A 26,580-nucleotide genomic window follows, 5' to 3' on the forward strand; every position below is an offset into this window, starting at 1 on the left:
GGAGAAAGGGTGAAATCTAGGACCCTGCTGACAGAATCTAAAGTATGATGGATGGATGATGCTACACAAAGCAGTGTCCATTATAAAGAGATACGTTGCACTAACTCCCACCAATTGTTTTGTAAGTATATTTGTAAAACTGTCTCATTGGACGATGTTCACTCTGATTAATCACCGGATTTGGCATCTTTACCTAAAGCACAATGCTTACATCAGTCCTTCTTCTATGTATACACCATATGCTGTTTGTATACTGTCTGATAAAGCGGTATTTAAAATGGATTGCTGCCGGTTTAAACACTGGGACTTCAAAGGGCACAGTAAAACATTCTTCTCTTTTCTTTGTAATGTGAAAAACATTCAATTCAGAGTACATTTCAGGAGCCCTCCAGATGTTACTCACATGTTACCTGCTCCAACTCCTTGGCCACTGACTTTACACTGTGTATATAAATATATATACATCAATATAATATGGCATGAAAGATATGAAAATAATAGAGTAATATCATTTGTATTCCAATATAATGAATTCCCTTGACAGTTCTCTAATTATCTCTCTCTCTCTCTCTCTCTCTCTCTCTCTCAAAACAGGAATATATGTATCCCTCCCCTCCCCAACGTTGATATTTGATTCATGTCATGGTGGTTGCTTTCTCCATCAAATCCATATGAATATAATAATGTTATATTAATCATCATCATGTAGTGCAGACAAATCCAATCGGCATACTATCATCTCAAACCTAGGTCTCAATACATGGAGGAAAACAACTCAACGCTCTCCTAAACACTTGTCACAGAGGCGTGTGCAATCAATCAAGGGGCCTCGGCAGCTAGCTTTGCATGACCAAATATGGTCATGTATATTTAAAAAAAAAACACACACACACAAAAAAAGAAATATCCCTGGCCAGGACAGGAATTCCAGTCGGTTTACAGGGCAAAGTGGCCAGGCGGCACAGAGTGACCTGCTCTCTGGGGCGACTGGAGGAGGTTTGTGGTTTCATATATTATCTGGCACAGTTAGGATGGGAGGGTCCTGAGAATGGATCAGGGATGCATTTTGTTGTAATTATATGCACACGTAAACTGCTATGACAAGGAAAATTTCGGGGAAATTGCTTAAAATGCTTTTACTAGGAGAAAGTGTAAGAGGAGAGAAAGAAACAGAAGGACTGTAAGATGTCTGAGAGAGAGAGAGAGAGAGAGAGAGAGAGAGAGAGAGACTGTAAGAGGAGAGAGAGAGACTGAGGGACTACGATGAGAGAGAGAGAGAGAGAGAGAGAGAGAGAGAGAGAGAGAGAGAGAGACTGAGGGACTGTACGATAAGAGAGAGAGAGAGAGACTCTGAGGGACTGTACGATGAGAGAGAGAGAGAGAGAGAGAGAGAGAGAGAGAGAGAGAGACTGAGGGACTGTAAGAGGAGAAAGAGAGAGAGAGAGACTGAGGGACTGTACGATGAGAGAGAGAGAGAGACTGAGGGACTGTAAGAGGAGAAAGAGAGAGAGAGAGAGACTGAGGGACTGTACGATGAGAGAGAGAGAGAGAGAGACTGAAGGACTGTGCGATGAGAGAGAGAGAGAGACACTGAGGGACTGTAAGAGGAGAAGGAGAGACTGAAGGATTGTAAGAGGAGAGAGGGAGCCACAGGGACTGTACGTGGATGCAGCAAGGCTGTAGGCCTCTCCTTCCTCCCTTATGCCAGTTCACTGGGATGCTGCGCTGCTACGCCTCCTTTTAAGGAAGAGCGCAACACTGTTAGCACCACGTTAGCGTAGCTCCCCAACTTTGGCAACGTCCAAAACAGAAACATGTTGTTTACTCTGGGAAATACCTGCTGCTAAGCTAACAGCAACCTAAGAATAACTTTTCTTTCCATTATGTCTACAACAAGTCACTTTTCCTGCATGAATTATCTAAATGTAGATATTTTCTTGAGCCAACAATAACTATTGTCTGTCATTTTGTTTTACAGGCTGGTATTTTGACACAAAAAATGACCTAAGCATTTCTGCATTGCTATAACCTTTAAAAATTGTTTGTACTACAGTAAGGGACCAAAATGACCTTTGATACATAGTAAATGCCAGAGCCAAAATCCTGTTCTCCACCATGTTTGTAACCATTTCCCATCAGCGCTTCACAGACATACTCACTGTGCTATGAAAAAGTAAACATATTGTGTTCACCATGTCCCTTATTCACTATTAAGAGAGGACTCATTTGATTCAGCATCTAGGCTGTAGGCTGACACAAAACGAAATATGCTTTTTATAGCAATACATTTATACATTACAACAACACGTTGTCATCAGTTTGGATGTCATGACAGTCAATACATAGGCAATCAACACAGCATCAAACCACAGCGGATCGTGTTTCTCTGTGTTTTGAAATGGTGTTACATAAGTGTCACACACTGATTACACACCATTATGGATGACCACAATCCATAATGAAAATATGCTCCAGACTTGTGTTTCAAGTCCACCTTGGCTACACTCCACATACAGTAGAAGGAGGAGCGATGCTCTGAGTTTCCTCTGGAGGCCATCCCAAACACATTCCCATCCCCTAGGAGACTTGGACAGGGAATCAAGTAAGTCGGAAAGCCGATGCTCACACACACAGCAACCAAGTGTGGTTCAAAAAACTCAATCTTCAATACCATCTAAGGAAGGGGACACTCAGTTGGCATGTCCCCTACTGTACAGACAGACGGCACCTTTTTATTGTATATCTATAGCGATAGAGACAAAGGCAGATTTTCAATGTCAGCTAGTTCCTGCTATTTATAATGATTAGGGAAAACAAATTCTTAACTTCCTTGTATACCAAGAACAAGTGTTGTGTATCTGTGTGACGATATCAATACCCTGGTCTCACACAGGATGATCGCTGTGCAGTCTTCCATGTTCATGGTTTAAGGGTTTGATTTAGGTTCTACGTTTCTACAATTCACTATTTAGAAGGAAACTCACGGATAATTCAGACACAGGTAGGTAGTGTGGACATGTGAGATTGGACCCAGTATGTTTTGACTGGGAGGGAAACAGCCACTACAATATCCTACCACACCTTTCCTGCTCATCTAGCCAGAAGAGGTCAAATTGAAATCAAATTTCAATAACATACTATATATATACCTAAAAAAAAATGTTTTACTTGTTATCAATAACTACAAAAACGGAATAATCCATTGGATTTAGCTGGTTTTGCTTTCTTGTTACACATTATCTAATCAGCATCGTCCTATATAGCCCAACGTGAGAGGGAAAGGACATCAAAGCTGTAATCGATTCCCAATAGTTGATATCGGAATTGAACTTCGCTAGCTATAACACTTTGATCAGGATACATTGACTAGTATAAATGCACATTGCTGTTTTCTGTCAGACAGGTCTTAAAAAGTAAATAGGCCTACAAAGTAAAAACGACATGTCCACATGGCTCCAGTGAGCTACCCTTGCTATTTTTTAAGGTTTTCACCATTAAAACTCATTAAGATATCAAAAACTTGCAAATAATCGAAATACATCGATGAACAGGCGTCTGTGGTTTAAGTCTTAATTTAAGGAACTGAATAGCAAAGTTAAGTAAAAGGATATACCGATGATGATGGATAAATTAACTTACCAGTCGGACTGCAGGCTGCTCGGTGGAAGTCAACGGATGATTAAAGTCGCGAGCTTTATACCACTTCCCACAGCACGCGCAGCCCCTCCTGTCCTCCAGCCTCCCCTCGTTACCCCCCGTGAATAAACAGCGACATACTTCACATCCACCAAGACACATTTAAATGGACATCCCAACAATGTCTGTGATGAATATCATCACAGTATCTAATATCGATAAGGTCAGTACTTTTCTAGGTTTCACAGTGGATACATATAAATAAATTCAATGGACAACATTGTACTTTTTTTTATTGAATTAAACATGCCTCATGCTTCAGTAACATTACGTTTGGCGAGAACAGTAAGGATCTTACAGTAATCAATGTGTTGTGATGTGAATACTGACCATAGTTCTGACTAAAACACAGTATTCATGACTAGGAACTACAAAACAACGATGTGGCTTACCGTACTTGTTGGCAAATAACAGACACACACAAAAAAAACACTTTGTTTTCTATACATTTCTATTCAATCAGCAATAAAACAAAATTACAAAAAAAGGGTGTAAAATCACAGAATTTAGTACAAAATACTAAAAAGGATATTGATTGTTATTTAACAGTGTTAAACCAACCATAAACATTACCATAACCAAAGTCTAAAACAAGAGTAGCTTACTTTATATATACAGTATATATCGTTTTATGTATCCAAAATAAAATATATTTCAGTATCTCTTGCATGACACAAGATTTCCCAGTAGTATCCACACAAATTGCAAAACCCAAAATAAATCCCTCAGTAACAATAAATAACACAATTTCTGCCTGTAACAGCCTACATGGTTATAATCTCATTGAGAACTAGAAATACAGTTTGGAAGGTGGTCAATACTTTTAAATGTCTGTTTGGCTCCTAAAAAATAGAAATATATATTATATATTGGAATGAACCAATCTGACAGGGCTAAGCCGAGTTGATAAGTCACATATAGGCACTATATTTAGAAGCATAAAGGCTTTCTGGCTACTCCAATTAACAAGCACATAAAAAAGCTAATTCATGGTCAATCATAGTTAGATTGGAAGCAAAGAAGGAAATGCACCACTCATTCAGACAAACATCAATTGCTTTTTTGGCAGTGCACAGTTAGTCAATTGATTGTATTCCTAAACAAATTATCAAATTATCTATACTCTCATTGGTAAACTTTTTTAAAAGCTATATTCTTCTAAGCCAATCCATCCTAGTACATTGTTTTAGGCATCATCAAAAAGTGCATCTGTGTTAAAAGCTTTCAAATATCTTTGCATAACAGAAAACCCAATAAATGATAAATGCGTCACCTACACTTGTCCCATGTGTTACGCAAGTGCTGTTTTGTTTTAGCTTAGTCTATGGTGTCATCAGTAAGATCCGCTACAGAAGCTCCTACTCAAGCCTAACCCATTTTGTCTTCACAGTGACAAGACAGTTACAGTACCATCCTCATCCTCCATTGGTCCTTTGATCGGAGGTCTGAGAGACTACTAAATAAATCCACCACCAATCCATTTGACCGCTACTACTTAAGGTTTAGTCATGAAAGCAGATACTTCTATCCAGAGTGACTTACAGCTGGAGGTTATGCCGAGCGATGCCTACAGGTAAGGGAAGGACTCGTTACGCTCTCCGTTGGGAGTCAAACCCCCTCGCCACCACCCTATCCTACCCCAACACGACACTCTCCTGAAAGATCAGGATCCTCACGATACATCCTGATTCCTTAGATTCCTCCTAAAACAGCCCGTCATTGCTGCTATTTCTTTCACGTTTCATTTGTTTTCCAACGAATGAATGAATCCCTGGAAGGAAAAACATGGCAAAGCGGCGTAGCGCCTGTGATTGTGTTCAGGCGGCGGGCTTGACCTTCCCCTGGTCCTCGACCATCTTGATGGCCGCCTGGATCTTGACCTGGTCTCCCAGCAGCTGCCGGGGCTTCACCGCCCGCAGGTTCTCATCCAGCTCCAGCAGAACCGGCGTGCCCGTGGGCAGCGTCACGTTGACGATGTCGCTGTCCGATATGCCTGTCGGGATGAACGGTGAGGTCAGTTGCTGTGATGAGTTAGCAATTGATGGATGGAGAAAATGAATGACTGTCAATTTGGTTGAAATATAATAAATATAAAGCCAAATACCAAACATCTGCTTCAGAATTTTTATAATTTGGTGTTGTTTTTTTCTTTGGGTTTTCTTGGAATTAGAATTAGCCTCACGTCACCAGTTTGCAAAATGGATTTTGTCAAGAACCTTTTCAGTTTTCAGGGGGCAATATCAACAGCCACAGACCGAAATGTCTCAGGATTCAATTGGATCGACCTATAACAGATCATAGCAACTTGAGGTGTGACACATCAGCAGCAGCCATCTTGGTTGTTTAAGAACATGTCTTAACAGGGCTCCCATACAGTGCTCCCCTGTTCCGTCATCGTATTAAACCCACCCCATATTACGTAAACGATTGGGAGTGGTCCGACCCCAGCCAGATCTGACAGAAATCAGACCTGACCAGATTTCAACAAGCCGTTTTGTTAATCTGCCTCTTCGGACATCACAACGTGTCCACCTAGATTTGTGCTGGATAGATCAATCTACCAGCCTTCCCAGTGGACTGTCGCAAACGTTGCTCATTTATCGGTCATACATCTAGGTGGGCTTGTGATGTCAGAAGAGGCAGATTTGCAAAGCGGCTTGTAACGGCTAATAACACTCACACCTGGTGGTATAATGTCCCCTTTAAGGCAGCAACTGTGATTAAGGGCTGCACAAACAAAATGCCCTTAAATGACACACATTTTTAATGATGGATCGCTTAAAAAAGATTAATCGATGATTCCCCATTCAAATTATCATTGCTTGCAGCCCTACAAAACTTGTGTCCTGAATGCAACTATGCGCACAGAGCAACATGTGTTGAAAGAAGAAACACAGTAGCTGTGTTGATACATTTCATAATATTACCCACATACAACTTGTGGGAGCTGCAGAAGGTAAACTGTAGTCACAGCCTGGCTGCACGATATTACATAACAGTCTAGATATAAAGTGAGTGGAAAGTGACTGTGTGCGCCAGTGGCCATTTACAAAGGTCAAAGTGTATCGCATAGAAACAGATACATGAAACATAAACTCGTTGGCCTTTTCTGCAAAAGTTCATCCCTCCATTTGTGGAACTCAAACCTGTCCTTTCACCCTAAATGGGCTCTGGTTCACACTGGTGACCGACTCCTCTCTTCGGGGTCATGGTGGGTTTTTGCTATACTCAGTCAACTTTCAAAAACCAAAAGGCATTCAGACCACTCACCAACGACAACAACAACAACAACAACAACAACAGACAAAAGTAAACGTAAACAATAGAGGACCCCCTCCATTGAGCTGATGCAAACAGCAGACATACCTTCCAGGTGCTTCAGCAGAGCTCTGCAGCTGTTCCCATGAGCAGAGATGAGCACACTGCGTCCGCTCCGGATCTCCGGCCCCACCGTCCCGTCCCAGTAGGGCAGCAGCCGGTCCAGAACCTGCTTCAGGCTCTCCGCCCTGGGCAGCTCATCCTTGCTCACGTCGCAGGTGCTGTACCGGCGGTCGTTGTAGATCGCCTGGTAGTACGGGTGGGATTGATCGATGGGTGGCGGTGTGACGTTATAGCTCCTCCTCCACACTTTCACCTGCTGCTCCCCGTGGTTGAGGGCCATCTCTGCACGGTTGAGCCCGATGAGGGCGCCGTAGTGGCGCTCGTTCAGCCTCCACGACTTCACCACGGGGACCCACTCCTGACGCATGGCCTCCAGCACAAGCCAGGCCGTGTGGACGGATCGACTGAGCAGGGAGGTGAATACCACGTCAAATGTGTAGCCCTGCTCCCTGAGGAGCCGGCCACACGCCTGGGCCTCCTTAACTCCATCCGTGCTGAGCTTCTGGTCCACCCAGCTGCAGAAGCGGTTCTCTTTGTTCCACTCCCCCTCGCCATGTCTGAGCAGGATGACTTTGTATTTTGACATCTGAGCACCCGATAGCGGATAGAGGAAACCTGGGGTTTTGATCGAAAGGAGGTAGCATGGTCAATTACTACCAAAAGGAGGGAAGGGTGAAGGAAAACGATGGCAGTATCGTCAACATGGTCTGCGATCAGTCATTGGACCGTGTATCATTGAGTAGCCATGCTTGTATACGTGCTGCCCCCCCATAGTGGGCCAGCAGTAAGCGGCAAAGGAAAACTAGAGGCTAACCGTACATGCGGATTCTTATGAAATGAGTCTATTGGAGTATTTAACGTTAACTTACATGTTGAGTTATAAAAGAGACCACATTGCAGGAGCTACGAGACCGTATTCGTTCCGTTGTAAACAGACGCGTTGATCACAGCTTAACGTGATCGCAATAGATTTTTTTTTTTTCTTAGCCAAGGAAACTGATTATTATTTTTTTTAATTGAGTTTGCACTCGTTGAATAGCGTTAAACATTGCTTACCTTCAGCGAGTCTGCCTACAATTTGTACATACTGAGACGTAAACGGTCCAGTGATAAAAACCGAAAAGCGGAGACTTACGAGTGTGAATTGTATTGTCCAATCAGAACTGCAAACCAGACTAGTGGGCGGCGCTAACTTTATATTCATGCCCATACTAGGAGAAGGGTACGGGTCACGTTGGTGTGGTTATGTCAGAGGGGAAACCGCCGTGACGAGGGGGAGGCTGAGTGGCTGTGAACTTTGGGGTGATTCTGGATCGCTGCGACCCAACGGAAGATTATTCAGTAGAATACTACTACTAATAATAATGCTGTTATATATGATTCTGCTTAAACAAAAGAAATAACAGAATGTTTGAGAATCATCGCCAACTGATTCAAACGTGAAACCGTTATAGCTGTAAAAAAAAAAAAAAAAGTTACTAGATTGAACGATATGTTGACGTTGTTGACGTTCAGTGAACATGAAATTGTTATGGAAAAATAATCACGGATGGGACTACCTTTGAACAAACGTCTTTATGATTATTTTTATTATTATATTAGAGACACATTGGTACAGAATTAAATCATATGCTTTTTGATAACTCAACATACAATCATATAAATCAACTGCAGATAGAATGAGCATTGCCCTTTTGTACACAAAAATGGCAGACCCAAAATACTCCTCAAATACAATGCAACTTATTTTTAATGATATTTTAATATTATTATACGTTAGTCATTGTTGAAAGAACTGATCAGCTTGAACCAAAATACCTTGTACCTTGTACCATGTATCACACAGAAGGTGAGATGATGAGTAAGAGAGGTGCATCTGCACACATGGGGCAGCAGCACTGTGCAGTACCTGAAGCTATACATCATCAATGTATATCAACATGAGATATTGTTTCTAATACAATTATGTTTCTAATACAATTATGCTTATCGTTTATAACACATCACATTCAAAAACATGTACGACCCCTAGAGTAATGAGGATAACAAGTGGAAATGGGACACTTCCACGCACACATCTGTGTCTATTGGGATGTTAACGAATCAGTCATTGTAGCACTTTCATGATTCATTGAGTTTCACCCACAGAGAACAGGGAACAACTGGGCTCCTTTTCAGTTTTATGCAGCATCGAACAGCTTCTTCCTGCCCTCCATCCCAGACATTGATTCCACATTCTTACGCCAATCAGTGACCTCTTCTTTCTATGGGGGCGTGGACAAAAGATAGGAGTCAACCAGTGATAGGAGGATTTCAAAAAATGAAAATGTAGAAGTTCAAGGCCATCTTGTTACTTCTTGATAAAGAAAACAACAATAACCGAGCAAACTGTTGTTATGATTCCTATGATTATGGTAATAATGGTGAAAATCACCAAGATGGCGGCTGGCTTGGAACGTGCGACCTCGTGTGGAAACCTTGTGTAGCAATTGCACCAATAACACTTCGGGGCCCCCCTAGTTCTTACCTTCTCATCCTCCTTCTTCACTGTCTTGAGGTTGGCCTTGAAGTCCACAGACTCCTTGACCTTTGCCCCTAGCAGGGCGCCCAGCATGGCGTCCGCAGACACCCTCACTCTCTTCAGGTTGGGTCTCTTCATCTTTCCCTTCAGATCCCCGATTTTCTGGGACAGGTCCTGGACCTGTTACCGGCAGGCGTTAAGGGACCCTCTGGGGTTAGGGAATGGAACCCCTAACCCCAGAGGGTTAGGGGTTCCATTCCCACTGTTGTCACCCATGAATGTATGTATGCCTGTATGCATGCATGTATGTATGTATGTATGTATGTATGTATGAATGTATGTATGTATGTATCTATGTATGTTTGCACTTATGCTTTGCATAAAAGCATACGCATTATACTTTAAAACACCATATATAGTAATACAATTAAAAATTTCTATGCACTTTATATTTCACATTACATACATGATTTATGCATGATGAGATAACTATTACCTCCATTTCGCTTTTGGACACTTTTGAATTAATATCGTATCTTTCCTCATCCACCACATCAATTTTCTGGGAGAGCTCCTTGCAGAGATTCTGTGAAAAGAACAATGGGGCCCTTCAGAATGGGAGGCCTCTTTGACCTTTGACCTAGGCCTTTCATATAAAATACAAGACAAAACGGTCTACCAAACAAAAGCAAAGGCTTTTAATCAGTACTTTTCCTCATTAGCAGAACAGTCCCTCAAAAGTAAAATGGTTCTTATATACACAGGACAGACATGTAATAGCTAGAGTGAGAAATAAAGCTACTGGATTGAATCCACAGTGTCACAAGTGTTAAAATTCATTGGATAGAATCACCAGTAATATCTTGTTAAAGTGAATATCTTTATCTATATATATATATACAGTGGGGCAAAAAAGTATTTAGTCAGCCACCAATTGTGCAAGTTCTCCCACTTAAAAAGACGAGAGAGGCCTGTAATTTTCATCATAGGTAAACCTCAGCTATGAGAGACAAAATGAAAAAAAAAATCCAGAAAATCACATTGTCTGATTTTTTAAGAATTTATTTGCAAATTATGGTGGAAAATAAGTATTTGGTCAACTACAAACCAGCAAGATTTCTGGCTGTCACAGACCTGTAACTTCTTCTTTAAGAGGCTCCTCTGTCCTCCACTTGTTACCTGTATTAATGGCACCTGTTTGAACTCCTTATCAGTATAAAAGACACCTGTCCACAACCTCAAACAGTCACACTCCAAACTCCACTATGACCAAGACCAAAGAGCTGTCAAAGGACACCAGAAACACAATTGTAGACCTGCACCAGGCTGGGAAGTCTGAATCTGCAATAGGTAAGCAGCTTGGTGTGAAGAAATCAACTGTGGGAGCAATTATTAGGAAATGGAATACATACAAGACCACTGATAATCTCCCTCGATCTGGGGCTCCACGCAAGATCTCACCCTGTGGGGTCAAAATGATCACAAGAACGGTGAACAAAAATCCCAGAACCACACGGGGGGATCTAGTGAATGACCTCCAGAGAGCTGGGACCAAAGTAACAAAGGCTACCATCACTAACACACTACGCCGCCAGGGACTCAAATCCTGCAGTGCCAGACGTGTCCCCCTGCTAAAGCCAGTGCATGTCCGGGCCCGTTTGAAGTTTGCTAGAGAGCATTTGGATGATCCAGAACAGGATTGGGAGAATGTCATATGGTCAGATGAAACCAAAATAGAACTTTTTGGTAAAAACTCAACTCGTCGTGTTTGGAGGAGAAAGAATGCTGAGTTGCATCCAAAGAACACCATACCTACAGTGAAGCATGGGGGTGGAAACATCATGCTTTGGGGCTGTTTTTCTGCCAAGGGACCAGCACGTCTTATCCGTATGACGGAAAGAATGAATGGGGCCATGTATTGTGAGATTTTGAGTGAAAACCTCCTTCCATCAGCAAGGGCACTGAAGATGAGAAGGAGTGGCTTCGTAAGAAGCATTTCAAGGTCCTGGAGTGGCCTAGCCAGTCTCCAGATCTCAACTCCATAGAAAGTCTTTGGAGGGAGTTGAAAATCCGTGTGGCCCAAAAACATCACTGCTCTAGAGGAGATCTGCATGGAGGAATGGGCCAAAATACCAGCAGCAGTGTGTGAAAACCTTGTAAAGACTTACTGAAAACGTTTGACCTCTGTCATTGCCAAAAAAGGGCATGTAACAAAGTATTGAGATGACCTTTTGTTATTGACCAAATACTTATTTTCCACCATAATTTGCAAATAAATTCTTTAAAAATCAGACTATGTGATTTTCTAGATTTTTTTTTTTTTTTTAGAGTTTGGAGTGTGACTGTTTGAGGTTGTGGACAGGTGTCTTTTATACTGATAAGGAGTTCAAACAGGTGCCATTAATACAGGTAACAAGTGGAGGACAGAGGAGCCTCTTAAAGAAAAAGTTACAGGTCTGTGACAGCCAGAAATCTTGCTGGTTTGTAGTTGACCAAATACTTATTTTCCACCATAATTTGCAAATAAATTCTTAAAAAATCAGACAATGTGATTTTCTGGATTTTTTTTTTCATTTTGTCTCTCATAGCTGAGGTTTACCTATGATGAAAATTACAGGCCTCTCTCATCTTTTTAAGTGGGAGAACTTGCACAATTGGTGGCTGACTAAATACTTTTTTGCCCCACTGTATATATATATATATATATATATATATATATATATATATATATATATATATATAGGTGTGTATTATTCAGTCCTTAAACTTGCCCAATACTTTCATATAATGCGCTTGTTGGCCTATGGAAAAAGAAAATTGCAAACGCGTGTGCACACACACACACACACACAAAATTATGTTTGTGTGCTGCATTCCCTGTCAACTGTCCGTCTCACCTATCCACCTGACCTGTCGTTGGTCCAGCTCCGGCACTCTATATTAAGTACAACTCGCTCCAGTCGGCCTGTCGTCAAGTCATCAAACCCACAGAGAATCTCAACAACTTTGTGTATCGGTTACATGGTTCTGTCAGTCATACATAACTCTTACTGAAACCAACAGAGCCACCCAACACTGTGTTTGGAGGTTTCATTCATGAAGGTAAAAGGTGTAGGAACATAGTACATTGTTTTGAATACATGGCTGTTGTACTGTAGGTGTGGTACCTGCAGATCCTGCACGGATAGGCCTGACAGCTGCAGCGGTGGAACTCTCTCCGCCAGGATTCTCTCTCGCTCCAGCCGCCTGTTTTCCTTGTCGGTGACTAGCATGGTCATGGCCCTCTTCATCAGTTTGGTCTGGTGCACAACACGTATGTTATGTTACAAAATCACATCTCTGAAGGCTACAGTTTTTATTTTATACAGATCTTTTGTTAGTGCATTCAATTACAGCAGTTATCATCGGCATGGGATTTTTACATGGACACACATGCACATGCACACACATGTACACGACCATGTACACGTATGCAAATGTACACACACAGACACACACACGCATGCACACACACAAACCCGCACACACATACACACACACAAACACATATATACAAACACACACAGTACCTTCAAGAACAGTCTGCGAGATGCAGATATTTTAGGCTTTGCTTTCTGAAAAATAAATAAAACACATCCCAAAAGAAAGATTAAAAACAGCAAAGTGACCCTAAACAGAAAGGTGAAACCTGTTTAATGTATGGGGAATATTATTATAATATTAATAATAGTTAACTTATTTGAACTTACCGGACTATGAAATTCAGGGGGGAAGAAAGAAAGGGAAAATAATTGACAAAAATAAGTTACAATGTTTTGAGGATAAATATGTTAATCTCAATTTGAATGCAGTCTTAAAAATATGAAGTTGAGTTCTTACGCTTCAGACATGGTGGCAGCTTGTTTTGTCTCCTCTCAGTTCCTTTAAAAAAACAAATTGTGATTATTCATAATCTCAATGAAAATACATGTCAATGTATTTTCAAATGTTGACGTCACTAATTTGAATAATCAAGTTAGTTGAGTAGGCTAAAAGGCTGTGATGTTAAATTCAAGTTTTGGCTTTCATTTTTCTAAATGATGAGAAGTGTCTTTAAGACATATGCTTAATAGAAACACATTAATGTTAGAAAGTCTCCAGGTATTTATAACGTCTCAGAACTCAGTGCAAGGTCATAGGCAGCTGCTCAGTGTGACTGCCTTCCTTACCATGGAGCTCAAGCCTGATATAAAAGAGATGACCAAACTTCAATAAACTTCAACTAAGCTGTGACGGATGTCCAATTGTAGAATTCAATGAATTCAACCAATGATTTTATTTTTCAATTTTAATTTGCTCACATACATTTATACTTTCAAAAATGATCCCCAAATTAATATTTCAAATTCCTTGATTGTCATTTCAAAATGAAAACTGAGAAACTCTTACCTTATTTCTAAGCGTTTGTGACCGGTAGTTTTTCTGAGCTCAGACGCACACAAAGCGGGTAGATATATAGATTCCGGGGCTGCTGTGAGTGGTTCACTAAAATAGATCCTGTGTCCTCGCCATTTGTTTGTGTGGTGCTTGCATCTTGCACTCACATGATGCTGTCTTCAAGTGTGTGTTTGTGTGTCTGTGTGTGTTCATATGTGTGTGTGTTTGTGTGTGAGTTAGGGTGTGTGTGATTGTGTGAGTGTGTGTGTGTGTGTGTGTGTGTGTGTTTATGTGTGTGGGTTTGTGTGTGTGTGTGTGTTACCCCAGAAATGAAGAAGCCACAGAGATTCAAGTGTACAAGGGTTATATTTATTATGTCTAAATAGAGTTATACACAAACAGTTACCACAAAATCACAGATTGTGTTTGGTTTAATGGTTTTTCATCACTTATAATCACTGTTTCCAAGTAGTACCCATCCCATGTCATTAAATGCACTGTTTTAACGATCAATACAAGTGTATGGTTATTGTTTATCCATCAAATATATGTATACTTACTAATATGTACACACATATACGTATAAATATATATATTATTTTATCAGAAGCATAAGTTTGACACCCTGAGTGTTTGTTTCAAGCTATGTTTTTGAAGGCTTGTGCTGCCATCTCTAGGCTGAATTGGAGAACTGATGTACTTTAAAATAAAAAATAGAAACGTCACTTACACAAATGAATAATGTGTTTAAGCGAATACAAATTGCTCAAGCTGGGACAATAGGCTTAAAGTAAAAATAGGCCAACCATGTGACAACGACTAGGGCCTTTCTAATTAATAACAAATTTATTTTGTGTGACATAAAAAGCCATAATCTTCTTTCTATCAATAAAGAATGATGACGCCACATGTCTGAACAAATATTTTTTCAAGCATATCCTAAATGTGTAATGTAGGTTGAATCTACTTTTTAAATATAATCTTCAAATAGTTTCCTTGATTGTCGCTTAAATGGAAATCCCAATTTTGTCATCATGTATAATAAAATAGTCCCCCCTTCCCTGTCCTACTTTTTGAGTTTCGAGGTGAACCAATCAGCTTCTTCCTGTCCTTCGAGAACTGGCTTAGACCTGTCACCTCCTCTTCCTGTTGGAAACGCAATGTACCACTATCCAAATGCCAGCACAAAATATAACGACCTTATTTATTTCTTTAGTTTAATTTTTTTTTAAATTTTAAACAGGCATTCAAATTCCAAGCTCTAGGGTTTCCGGCTCTCCCACCAATCCATTTGACATACAAGAGCAAAGCCAGACTTACCTCCTCCTCCTCCTCCTTCATAACTGTCTTTTGGTTGGCATGGAAATAAAGGGACTCCTTTTGCCTGGAGCCTCAGCACGGCTTGGCAGAGCTCTCCTCTCTCTTCTGAGGGTCTAGCTCTTAAATCCTCCGTGAGGACTGCCTCAGTTCGTTAAATCTATCTGAGGAGAGAAGCCTCCAGTAAAGACACGTTATCACTACACACACATAAATTCCATCCTCTACCCAGGCGACTATTGGCTGATTTTTTTCCGATCTGTAATTCACGCCATAGCCACATGGAGTCAGTACCTGACCACTAAATGGCCAGACTACTGGCCTTCGTATACAGAGTTTAGGAAATAGTTTGAATGGCGTCGATATTATTCACTGGTTAATATGCGAAGTATTGACATATTTCGTTCGTCTTTTCCTGGTCTTTTTCTCATTCTTCCAGTTTCTTACCCCATCAATGTTAGGCCCCTTATAATGCAGCTGCTCCCAAATAAAACATTGACCGTGCGGTGCAAATGTAAGCACAGATCCTGGAAAACGAACAAACTTAAATGATGGGAAATTATTCTTGGTTGCTAATACTGTATACTTAAACCATACCATATATAGAGTGGGGATGCAGTAGTAGGGAGCCCCTGCAAGAACAAACCGCAGCACTAGAGGACTCTAGAGCGCATAAACATAGAGCATTCTGGGGGGACAGTCTCATGTACGGCTACTTACGGCTTAGGCATGGATAATAATACAATAATGAACCTGCTAGGTGACTTAACTTTCCCAGACAAACATTGTATTAGCTAGCGTATGCACACTGTGAGACCATTATGGTGATGACCTTGCTGTGGGTAAATCAAACAGAACATAGGAATCCCCAGACCAGTTCATTGATTACTTCAGCCTCAACCGTTGAGAAATCTGACTAGTGATTCAATTGATTGAACTCACCTCTCTCTCTTTCCGTCTTAATTTCACCCACTGTAACACAGGTGTTTGAGAACCATCGGAGTAGGCCTACAGGGCCTATAGGCTGTGTTTATGCATTGTTTAGTATTCTTTGTGCACAGTTTTCTAATGCAATCTTATTTAATTACCGCCTAGACCTTTGTATGGTTCCTGTGACACATTAATGACTTTAACTCATTCACAGAGCATGCATTGGCTTAACATCCGGACCCAACATAGGAATGGCACAGAATCCCCCCAAAAAAGTCGTAGTCTCTTTTAGGGAGTGATAAAAACTAATGTTTTGAATCTATGGCCCAAAACCAATGCTGATTTTGTTCCTCTTTCTTATTTACATTACAATTTCTTCTTGACACAAGTATGGGTGCTCTTCAAGGTTATTCTTAAATAATAAGCCAGGTAACATCTTATAAATGTCAATACTCATTCAATTACGAACTATAAACAGACAGACTGCCAATCTGAACAGCGTTAGAAATATTCTACAAATCTTGTTAAATGACTCAAGCATGCATTGGAGCCTGATATGTTATTGAGACGTACCTTGAAGTGCAGCAATGGTCTGTGTGAGGGTGATGTCGTCCTGCTGAGAGGAGGGAGGGAGAGAGAGAGAGAGAGAGAGAGAGAGAGAGAGAGAGAGAGAGAGAGAGAGAGAGAGAGAGAGAGAGAGAGAGACAATATAGAAATCATTCATCTTTATAGTAGCATGTGTCGTGTGGCTCGCTAAAATAGACTTAACAATTTGCCTCTACGTGTCAAGAGGGACATTCATTGTTGTCCATAACCCCTCTGCAGTATTCCTACAGGAAAGGCGGTAATAAAGCAATATACATGGTGGCGGAGGAGGGGACTGGACCACCTGTTGATGATCGAGACTGCTGGGAGACCAGATAGGAAGAAGTCAAACCTAACACCATTAGTTTTAAACTCAAGAGGGAAATGGTCTGTGTATTAACTATTAATTGAATCTTTATTTAATAATCTTATTTTATTATTACAATATGTATTTACCGTCCATCTTTTCACGATAATAATAATAATTTAGGGTATATCCAGCTGTCGTGTAACGAATCTGGAACCACAAATGACTCTGGACTCAAAACGCCATTCCAATACTAAAGTATTTATATCAATATAAATATCAATATCTACATCAATACTATGACATCAGACCTCACTTCAAGTCAGCGCATGTGACGACGGCGAAGGAACTCACTCGGTGTGATTTCTGGATGCTAATCTTGGAGGGTGAAAAACGTTATTCCAATCAACATTCGAGTATCATCATATCAATAAACTGTAATCCGATTACTCTTCAAGAAGTGCGAATGTCGACGTCGTAAAAAAGCCCCGTCGTGCGTCTAGAGATGCTTATTTTGGGAGGTCGAGGAAGAACAAGGACAGGTGGCAGCCTGCTGTTTAAGCATTGACAATAAAGCTGGGCCGAGTTCATTCAGTGTCACCGTTTTATATAGCCTGCTCTCCTGACACACCAGACCACAACAAACTCACCTGGTTAAATAAAGTCGATTCAAATAAAGTAAAAGCTGCATTAACATCCACCAAAGAAGACTTTATAAATGTATCGATTAATGCAACCGTTTTTCCAATGAGTGCGTTTGCCAAATGGTATTGCTAAAATAACAAAACTAACATCTCTCAAAATGTTGCTTCACACACGGCTTTCCTGGTAGTTTAAAAGTAGAAGAAGAAACGAGAGACAAGAGTAATGTTGGTGCAATAATTCACCCCGCCTAATGGCCAACTCTCACATTGGCATGTTTAAAGATCCCTCTTAACGTCAAGGGGTCAAAGTGTTGACTGAGACTCAAAGCCTAACTGTGTCATGCCAATGGCCATTGAGCTCATTTAGACGTCTTGGGAAGTGCATTTGGTATTCTTACCTTCCTGTCAGTGATGTCCACCATGGACTGAGAGGTTGCTAGCTGTGAGTTTTGGCCAATGCCTGGCTGTATTCACCTCCCCTTGTCTTTATTGTTTATGCGACTGTATGATTAGCCCCTTTAAATAGGGATGGGTTTACGCTCTGGGAGGCTCTGGGAGTTTGTTAAGAAGAAAGAATTGTCACTCTTTAAATTCACAGCAAGTATTTATTTATTTTCGCACAAATTACAGAAAAAATAAAGCACAATATTGTCCAATATTGCTTACATACTAAGAATCTGAGTGAGATTTTTTTTATCTTCTAGCAAAACTGCCCATATAAGCGTTACAACACAACCCGAGCTACAAACTATTCACATTACTCCTGATATAGCTATACATTCATAGCGTCCAATCAAAACTCGAATAATAATGTCTAACTCATGCTACTTCATATTCTCAAAGTAGTTTTTAAGACCCCTCTTTATAGAAGTGGAAAATAAACATGTACGTCAACATGTATTTATGGGTAAGACATATTTCTAAGCATCAAACAGCTTCTTCCTGCCCTCCATGCCAGACATGGCCTCCACGTTCTTACGCCAGTCTGTCACCTCCTCCTTCTGGGGAGAAGGAAGGAACAAAATTAGATATAAAGTATGGCGACAGCAGTAGATAAATCTAACACAGTGCCAGTTTGACGGGACCCAATTGCTGCACTATTTGCACTATATTTACTTTAGCACTTTTATTGTAATTTAGTAATTTAGCAGATGTCTATCCTAAAACGGCTTACAGTAGGAGCTGGTACAGTTTTATATGTATCCTTGAGCAAACTCGACCTGCTCCTGAACAAAATGGACATTGTGGATACATGTAGATTGGGGACAATTGGGATGGAACTCAGTAACTTCTGACTTGGATTTGAACCACCTTAACCCCTATCCTGCTTCCTTAGTGTTTATTGGAAAGCCATGATAATGGATGACGGATCATGGAATAGAGCACAAACCGCCCTTACTTTCTCATCCTCCTTCTTCACCGTCTTGAGGGCCGCCTTGAAGTCCACAGACTCCTTGACCTTTGTCCCCAGAAGGGCCCCCAACATTGCTTCGGCGGAGATCTTCACCCTCTTCAGGGCAGGTCTATTCCTGCCCTTCAGATCAGTGATCTTCTGGGACAAATTCTCAATCTGGGGAAGTCAGACCAAAATAAAATAATGACTATCACAATACCCCTTGATCCCCAGAAGGGCTGGATATGCTTTCATCCAGGCTCCATCCCAGGTCCAGAGTAAAGAGATCAACATGAGGCGCCATACCTCCTTGTAATTTTTTGTGACTTTCATGTCAATATCGTAGCGATCCTCATCGGCAGAGTCAATCTTCTGGTTCATCTCTCGGCACAGAGCCTTGAAGAACAGAAGGATGAACTGGCAAACCGAGCGATGCGTCTCATTCACAGCCATCAGTCGGGAGGCTTGCAAGGTCATACAGTAACTTTTGACCTTCAACTGACCAGTTACACTTAAGTTGAAAAAGTACCCTGTATTTTATATGGTGAAAAAAATGTATCCTTTATTCAAATACAACTTATCCTTTTCCTAATCATTGCACTCTATTATATTAATTAAGACATTTATTGGAATGATGTATCAACAATGCAAGTGTTGTTATGTTATGTTAATATCATTACACTCTTTTTTAATGCCCTCTACACTAAACAAGTCAAATGAGGATCAAACATATTACTGAGCGTTTAAATCCTACCTAACCTTGTAATGCGGCAAGGTTATTGTGTTCAGCATGATTTGTCTTATGTGGATACAAGGTGGAACTAAGATGGAACCAAGATGGCCGGTGAATGAAGCCAATTGGTCTCTGTAATGAACAGCACATACCTGGAGGTCCTGTACTGACAGTCCGGACAGCTGGAGCGGAGGGACTCTCTCTCTAAGAGTGGTCTCTCTCTGTCGTATCTTCTCTTCTTTCTCATTTTCCAACATCACCCCTGCCCTCTTCAGCAGTTTGGTCTAACAAGTTCATATAAATGCACCAGGAATTAGTACATGTCATGATCCACCACCATGCAGTGATTCCAACCAAACACTTGCCACTTATTATGCATACTAAATAATAAGCTAATTCCAAGTCAAGTTGATATTTGTGCTCATGTAGCACAAAATGGTACATGAGCAGATGCTATACATTTTGGTATTTGATTTTGATCCGACATCGATTGTAGGCTATGCTTAAATTATTCTCAGCCTAGAAAATGACTGAATGTTATTGATGAATTTGGGCTGTAGTGTGAGCTGAGGAGTCCTAGGGGGAGAATGGAGGGTTGAGATACCTTCAGAGTCAACCTGCGAGAGGCCGAGATCTTTGACTTTTTCTGCACAAATGAAAGCAGAAGGAATTAAAGAACGACGTTGGAGAAAAACAAGAACGAATGTGTAATAATCAATGCAGGTACTAAGAAGATAGGGAAAATAATAAACAACTTACTGGTCTGTGGTAGGAAGTATGGCATTGATGATTAATCAATAATCATTTAGGCGGAGATATGAAATGAAAGACAAACAATTGGCTGTATAAATATGGGTAGTAATATATAAGTAAGTAATATATGAAAATCGTCATTATAATCAGCATGAATTATGATCTATCTATTTGAAACATAGAACGTACCCTTCAGACATGTTTTAGATCTCTTCGCTGAAAGGAAAGAGATATGTTTACTTGACATCACTCAAATTATTATATTATGTATCACCCTACATTCGTTACAATGCGATTCAATATCGAGTTTCACATGACGACAGCAAAAATAGAAAAGGAAATAAACATTGACACTCAAAGTAGAAAGGGTTCCCCTTAGAGGCCCATGCTATGCACACGATGGTTTGTTAACATGCCGACACAAAGCCTATAGATTAGCAGCAGTAGGTGTGATAGGGGACACCGCTCAAAGGAGTCAAGCCGCTGATAACATTGAATAAATATGACAAAAACAGAATAAGATGTGTGTAAAATGTTGGCATTTGTGTTCATAAATGTAAGCCACATGTGCATATTTATCTAATTCCCTTTACTAGTACATTTTCAGTAAATTATCTACCATCTTTAGTGTTCTACAGTGTCATCTATAGAATAGATAGAATTGTTCATTCAGTTGTATTTTGTCATGATCCGCCCCTGGTTTTCCCATTCACCTGCCTGCCACCCTGATCACTCCCAATTAACCCAACCACCTTCACCTGTGTTTCCCCTATATCAGTCCTTTCCTCCCAAACATTCCCTGCCAGATTGTCTCTTGTGTTTCACAGTGCTTTCCTGCGATTCGAATCCTGACCTACCACCTATCTTGCCTGCTCTCTGATCCTCGCCTGTCTGACTATCCTGCCTGCTCCTGATCCCCGCCTGTCTGACTATTCTGCCTGCCGATCCTGAATCCGAATGAACGATTGACACTGTTCGACGCTCTTCGCCAGTCTGTGCACTTGGGTTCAGCCAAACGCTCACGTTACAGTATTTATTGGTTTCAATTTCATTTGTAAAAAAAATGATCATACTTCATCATAGACTTTTTGATGAATGCTTGATTTATTGTCTATTATATTCTAAAAATATAATGCTTTTACATTACACAACATCAATATTGCAGAAGGTCAAAAGAGAACATAATTGATAACAAAGGAATGAACAAGAAAGGGCAGCATTTGAAGCAATTTAATTTGAGGGCTATACCTCTTGACTACATGAACAGCCTCACACCATTCCCATCACAACGACAAACAACTATAACATGACATACAAATGAACCTACCTCTGTAGATATCTGCAGCAGGCCTCAAACACACTTTAAGTGGAGCAGATCTAGGTTGTACTGGAGGAAGCAGAACCTGTGACCATGTATTGTACGTCTCCTGTGGTCTTCTGTGAGTGGTTCACTAAAATAGATAGCTCTCCTGCCCTGTTGGACCAGAGGAGCACCTTCTACTCCCAAAGCCTAAAGTAGACACTAGGGTCTCATTGAAAGCACCCCACCAAAAGTTGTTGAGTCACAAAGGGTACTACCTTTACTTTATTTTAAATGTATTTTGTTGTATGCATGTCATCATATTACCCTTGAATGACCATCACTCCATTTAGGCTAACAAGTAATTTTGTTTATGTCTGTTTATGAACCTGAAATTGATTTAGGGGCTTCTACGGTATGGATAACTTAATTTCAATTGAATACATGCATTTATATGTATGAGAAAAAGTCTAATGATCGGTTTATCCCTATAACATTATAAATCATATCGGTATCACTAAACCTGAATTTTTCTCTTTCCCTTCTCTGATTCAAATGCAAACGTTCAAATCCTAACATCATAACTGCTTCCAATAAATGTTCCAGGTATGTTACATAGATGTCAGAAAGACTAGACAACAGCTTTTCCATGCTGTTGACATATGTAAACATAGCAAATTAAAACTGAGCCCAAATGACAAGTTCAAAAAACCAAGGTCGAACTTCTAAGGCAAGGTCTCCATTTTTTAAGTGCTAAGCTCCTTACGCATGTGAGAGGTTTGCGGTTTGTATGTCTGGTCCTTCGTCACTCATCCCCTAAAAGGGGGTCTCGTATGCCACCCAGACAGGGGTCAAGAGGTCACAACCGGCCAACAATACTTTTGATAGGCCTAGAGTTACACTCCCTTACCAAGAGCTCGGGAGATCAGCCAGGGACTAGTATGTGTTGGATCGGGGGTCAAGGGTCAGGCAAGTCAGAGTCATGTTCGTAAAATCCCTATGAACACACGGCGGGAGCGACCGGAACTGGCCTCAGTGTCAGGGTCAGGGCCGGTGTTTATGCTGAACACCGGCTTGTTGTACGTGTTGGTGACTGGAGTTTGAGTGTGTTGATTGTCAACATGATTCGATTGATGTATTTGTATTCATATGTCATTACCTCATTCATGCAGTCAAACGTATGAACATAAAAACATGTGAAAATTATATTATTAATATAATTTTCTTTTTTTTATTACTTTTTTTTTCATATTTAATGACGGGAAAAGAGCAGAATATTTATTCTTGATTCAAGCTGGTTGACCTATCAAATCCAACTGTTTTCAATGGCTCTTTGACAAAGAGGTCACTCGTTATCACTCGCCACCTAACAGCAACTAGACTATATTGCACTGCAGCACAAAGGAAAGGTGCAGACAGGTGTTCCCCATAACAGGAACCAAGCAGGGAACTGACCCTCCAGAACCTCCTCTCATCACCCCTGAACCCTACAACACGTGTGGAACTTGGGTGAGAAATCTTTATTAAGGTTGTGTGTTTGGTCTACAGAGGGGTGAGGGTTTACGAGGATATTAGTTTCAGGGTGTAACTCAAGAGCACATTTTTATTTTATGTCATAATTCTGGCCCATGTATTGCCACCTGCTACCACATAGCTCACCATGTCGTAAATCGAAATCACACAATGTTTCAAAAGTGAATAATTGCTGTTAAATACTTAGCAGTTAAACACTGCTCAATGCTACTTACGCTGTCACAATAGACAACAACATTGGGCCTTTGGTGAAGAGGTTCCTTCAGTGGTGGACAGAAAAAAATAAGGGAACTTCCTGCACGACATCGGCACAGACAAAGCTTTGACGAGTCATGTATGATGAAATAGTCCTTAAAAAAAGATTAACATTATGGTGCTAGATATTCTAGATTTATGGTTTAACCACACCTCTATGATGAAAACAAACAGGGAAATATAAACCTTTGCTGTCGTCACGGCAACCACTTCATGGCAAGCCTGCCCTAGAGGGAACGTTTAGGGGAGACTGCAAGGCACTGCATCTCATTTTCCCACTGGGATTGTTTTCTTTCCACAAAAAGCCAGCTGCAGGGGACCTTAAGTTTATCCCATTGTTAGGGCATTTATATTGCACCACATAACATGTAATCCACTGAGGGGACACTTTTCCACCAGAGGTTATGTTTTGCCACCTATGGGAGTACACTTTACAGCACTGCATCACATTTTCTCTACAGGAATGGGCACCCCTTTGGGTCACAATGTAAAGGCATCTATAAGAACCGTCAGCGTTAGACCATTACATTGGGTTGTATAAAAAATGTCTAACTTAGAGTGGGGTAATCTATTGCGATGTAGGCTACTTTATAGTACAGGTAATTTGGCAAATAGTGCCCCCTAGTGATTGTTAGAACGCATTGCATGTCAGCAACATAGAGTCTTCAGTTTCCACTGAACATTGGTGGAAGAAGTGCCGCAGTTCTTAAACCTGAAAATAATTTGAACTGAAACCAACAGCATAACTTCCTTCCTGTAGCCTAATTTTGGATGCTTAGGTCTGATAACATATGACGTCTAACTTGAGGCAGTTCCTGGACCTTTTGGTTATACACTGTCATGTGTAACCTACTTCCTGACGGAGTTTTGGTTCAGACATCTTAACAGCATGGTCCATGTTTTTGTGAATCTGTGTTTCTATTACATGTGGTTTTGTGTGTGTTCTGCTCTCTCGATTCTCAATGACCATTTGGACTGCAATCAAGAGGTATGTGTGTGTGTGTGTGTGTGTGTGTGTGTGTGTGTGTGTGTGTGTGTGTGTGTGTGTGTGTGTGTGTGTGCGCGTTTGAGAGAGAACACAGTGAACACAGTGCAATAGTATGTCCAAATGGAATGTTGATTATAAGTAGGACTACAAAATGAATTATTTCATCACAACTTTAATTGTAAATCTATGTATCCAAAATATGATTTTTTTTCACTCAGGGAATGAAATGCGGTTCGAAAATAGGTACGTATCTAATAACACTCAAGCTATTTATCCTTCAAAATTGACAAGGAGATCTGTTTGCTTGTGCCTTGTGTTGATGTAGGCATTCATTTCATTCGATTCGTTAGGTAAGTTAGGTAGCTTGACTTTCACAGACATCATGGTCCAGCATATGTCCATCATGGCTAACATGTTGGGGTCTGCCAGTGAACTGTTCAGACCAACAGGAGTGGGTGCCCAGGTCCCTGGCCCCCACCGGCCCTGATTTGGCCCTGGAGAATGTGGGAGTCGCTGAGGATGAGAGTGGACTCCTACCTGTTATCAATGTCTCCTGGAGTGTACAGGCAGATGGTAATGATGATGATGCTGCTGACAATGATGCTAATACATTCTAATCAGAATTCAGAATCTGATATTTGCATGTATTCAATAATAAAATATTGAATATGAATAATTCAAAATAATTCAACAAAATATTTCCAAAAAAAAACTATGAATAATGAAGGTTGTTGAAGGCTAAGAGGCAATGAGATGGCTGGAGGCTATGAGGCATGGTATCATACCATTAGAATACATATAAGCAAATATGGATTAACGTCTGTGTACGTATATACATTTGTATTGCAGGACATATGCTAATCTGCTGTATCAAGCATTGCTCCTTTGTCATTCTATAGCAGGGATATTCAAAATACGGGGAGTGAAGGTGCACCTTTTGGAAGAAAACACCACCCAGACTTTATGTGTGTGGTACAATTTCACGATCCACTCACAGTTGAATCCACGGCTGGGCAAGGTACAGTACACACATGCATCTGAACCATTCTTACAACAATGTCTTCAAACTAATAGTCAAACTCATTGAGAGCCCCATGTGCTTTTGTTCGTTCACAGTGGACCTTTTCATTGGATGGTATCATTGTGGACCCAGGACATACCTATTCAATATCAGTGTTTCATTTACCTGAGCCTGACCTGGAACATTACAGGATAACAAAACAGATTACTGTTCCACGTAAGTGAGGAGGAGGAGAAAGTATGAATTGCTTATCATTGTTGGTTTTATAGTAGAAATATAAGTTTATATTTATGTATTTATCAACCTTCAATGTTTCTTATGGTATTTTTGTGTGAATTTCTCTAAACGATGGAAGAGGGGTTGTGACCTATAGTGCAGTATCAAAGTCGACCGCTCTAAGCCAATCATACATGTCCATACACTGCAAATAATCTGGCACTTGCCAAGATTTTAAATCTTATAATTAGACATCATAGATAATTTGCCTTGTTTTAAAAGTTATTTACTTATTTTAAGTTAGTCATTTTACAGTATAATCTTAAATTGAGTACAAAATGTCTTTTATATCTGGTTTAGTCTAGGAATCTTAAAGCGGATTGAATAACTCTTAAAATCAGCTAAATTAGTTCTAAACTTGTTTCAAGATTCAGTGATTCTTAAATCAAGCAACTTGAATGTTGCTTGATTTAAGAATCACATAAAAGTCATTAATGACTGTCTTCAAACATGTTGAAACAAAGAGAAACTATACAACATGATACAATTACACATTTTAGATGCAACAGATGTTCAACAATGATCCTAATC

General features: G+C 40.4%; 4 protein-coding genes across 4 annotated transcripts in view; all 4 read right to left on the reverse strand.

Moving 5' to 3' along the window:
* LOC307080979 (uncharacterized protein) overlaps positions 1–3,653 on the reverse strand; it is a 24,020-nt gene extending 20,367 nt beyond the window's left edge. The window contains exon 1 of the mRNA XM_079743971.1: positions 3,640–3,653. The gene's annotated coding sequence lies outside the window, so the exon portion shown is untranslated. The remainder of the gene's footprint in view (positions 1–3,639) is intronic.
* A 435-nt stretch (positions 3,654–4,088) lies between these two features.
* Positions 4,089–8,233, reverse strand: bpgm (2,3-bisphosphoglycerate mutase). The gene is made up of 3 exons (XM_079743961.1): positions 8,134–8,233; positions 7,063–7,692; positions 4,089–5,689 (listed from the first exon to the last, which is right to left on the reverse strand). Exons 2-3 carry the CDS (start codon positions 7,661–7,663, stop codon positions 5,514–5,516), a joined length of 777 nt encoding a protein of 258 aa, XP_079600087.1. The 5' UTR covers positions 7,664–7,692; positions 8,134–8,233; the 3' UTR covers positions 4,089–5,513.
* An 806-nt stretch (positions 8,234–9,039) lies between these two features.
* LOC307081016 (troponin I, slow skeletal muscle-like) lies at positions 9,040–13,210 on the reverse strand. Its single transcript, XM_079744027.1, has 5 exons — positions 13,168–13,210; positions 12,766–12,897; positions 10,095–10,184; positions 9,605–9,778; positions 9,040–9,341 (listed from the first exon to the last, which is right to left on the reverse strand). Exons 2-5 carry the CDS (start codon positions 12,886–12,888, stop codon positions 9,258–9,260), a joined length of 471 nt encoding a protein of 156 aa, XP_079600153.1. The 5' UTR covers positions 12,889–12,897; positions 13,168–13,210; the 3' UTR covers positions 9,040–9,257.
* Positions 13,211–18,717: 5,507 nt separating this feature from the next.
* On the reverse strand, positions 18,718–20,563 carry LOC307080242 (troponin I, cardiac muscle-like; the record flags this gene model as incomplete). Its single annotated transcript, XM_079742883.1, has 5 exons — positions 20,528–20,563; positions 20,076–20,207; positions 19,497–19,586; positions 19,197–19,367; positions 18,718–18,798 (listed from the first exon to the last, which is right to left on the reverse strand). Exons 2-5 carry the CDS (start codon positions 20,178–20,180, stop codon positions 18,718–18,720), a joined length of 447 nt encoding a protein of 148 aa, XP_079599009.1. The 5' UTR covers positions 20,181–20,207; positions 20,528–20,563.
* Positions 20,564–26,580: the final 6,017 nt, after the last annotated feature.

This window comes from Pollachius pollachius (assembly GCF_949987615.1).
Source record: "Pollachius pollachius genome assembly, chromosome: 9".
NCBI lineage: Eukaryota > Metazoa > Chordata > Actinopteri > Gadiformes > Gadidae > Pollachius > Pollachius pollachius.

Coding starts and splice junctions, on each gene's coding strand:
- bpgm (XM_079743961.1), bottom strand. CDS start 7,663: ATGTCAAAATACAAAGTCATCCTGCTCAGACATGGCGAGGGGGAGTGG. Junction 5,690..7,062: donor TCTGCTGAAGCACCTGGAAG/GTATGTCTGCTG, acceptor TCATCCCGACAG/GCATATCGGACAGCGACATC.
- LOC307081016 (XM_079744027.1), bottom strand. CDS start 12,888: ATGAAGAGGGCCATGACCATGCTAGTCACCGACAAGGAAAACAGGCGG. Junction 10,185..12,765: donor TATCCGTGCAGGATCTGCAG/GTACCACACCTA, acceptor TTCTTTTCACAG/AATCTCTGCAAGGAGCTCTC. Junction 9,779..10,094: donor TGTCCAAAAGCGAAATGGAG/GTAATAGTTATC, acceptor TGCCGGTAACAG/GTCCAGGACCTGTCCCAGAA.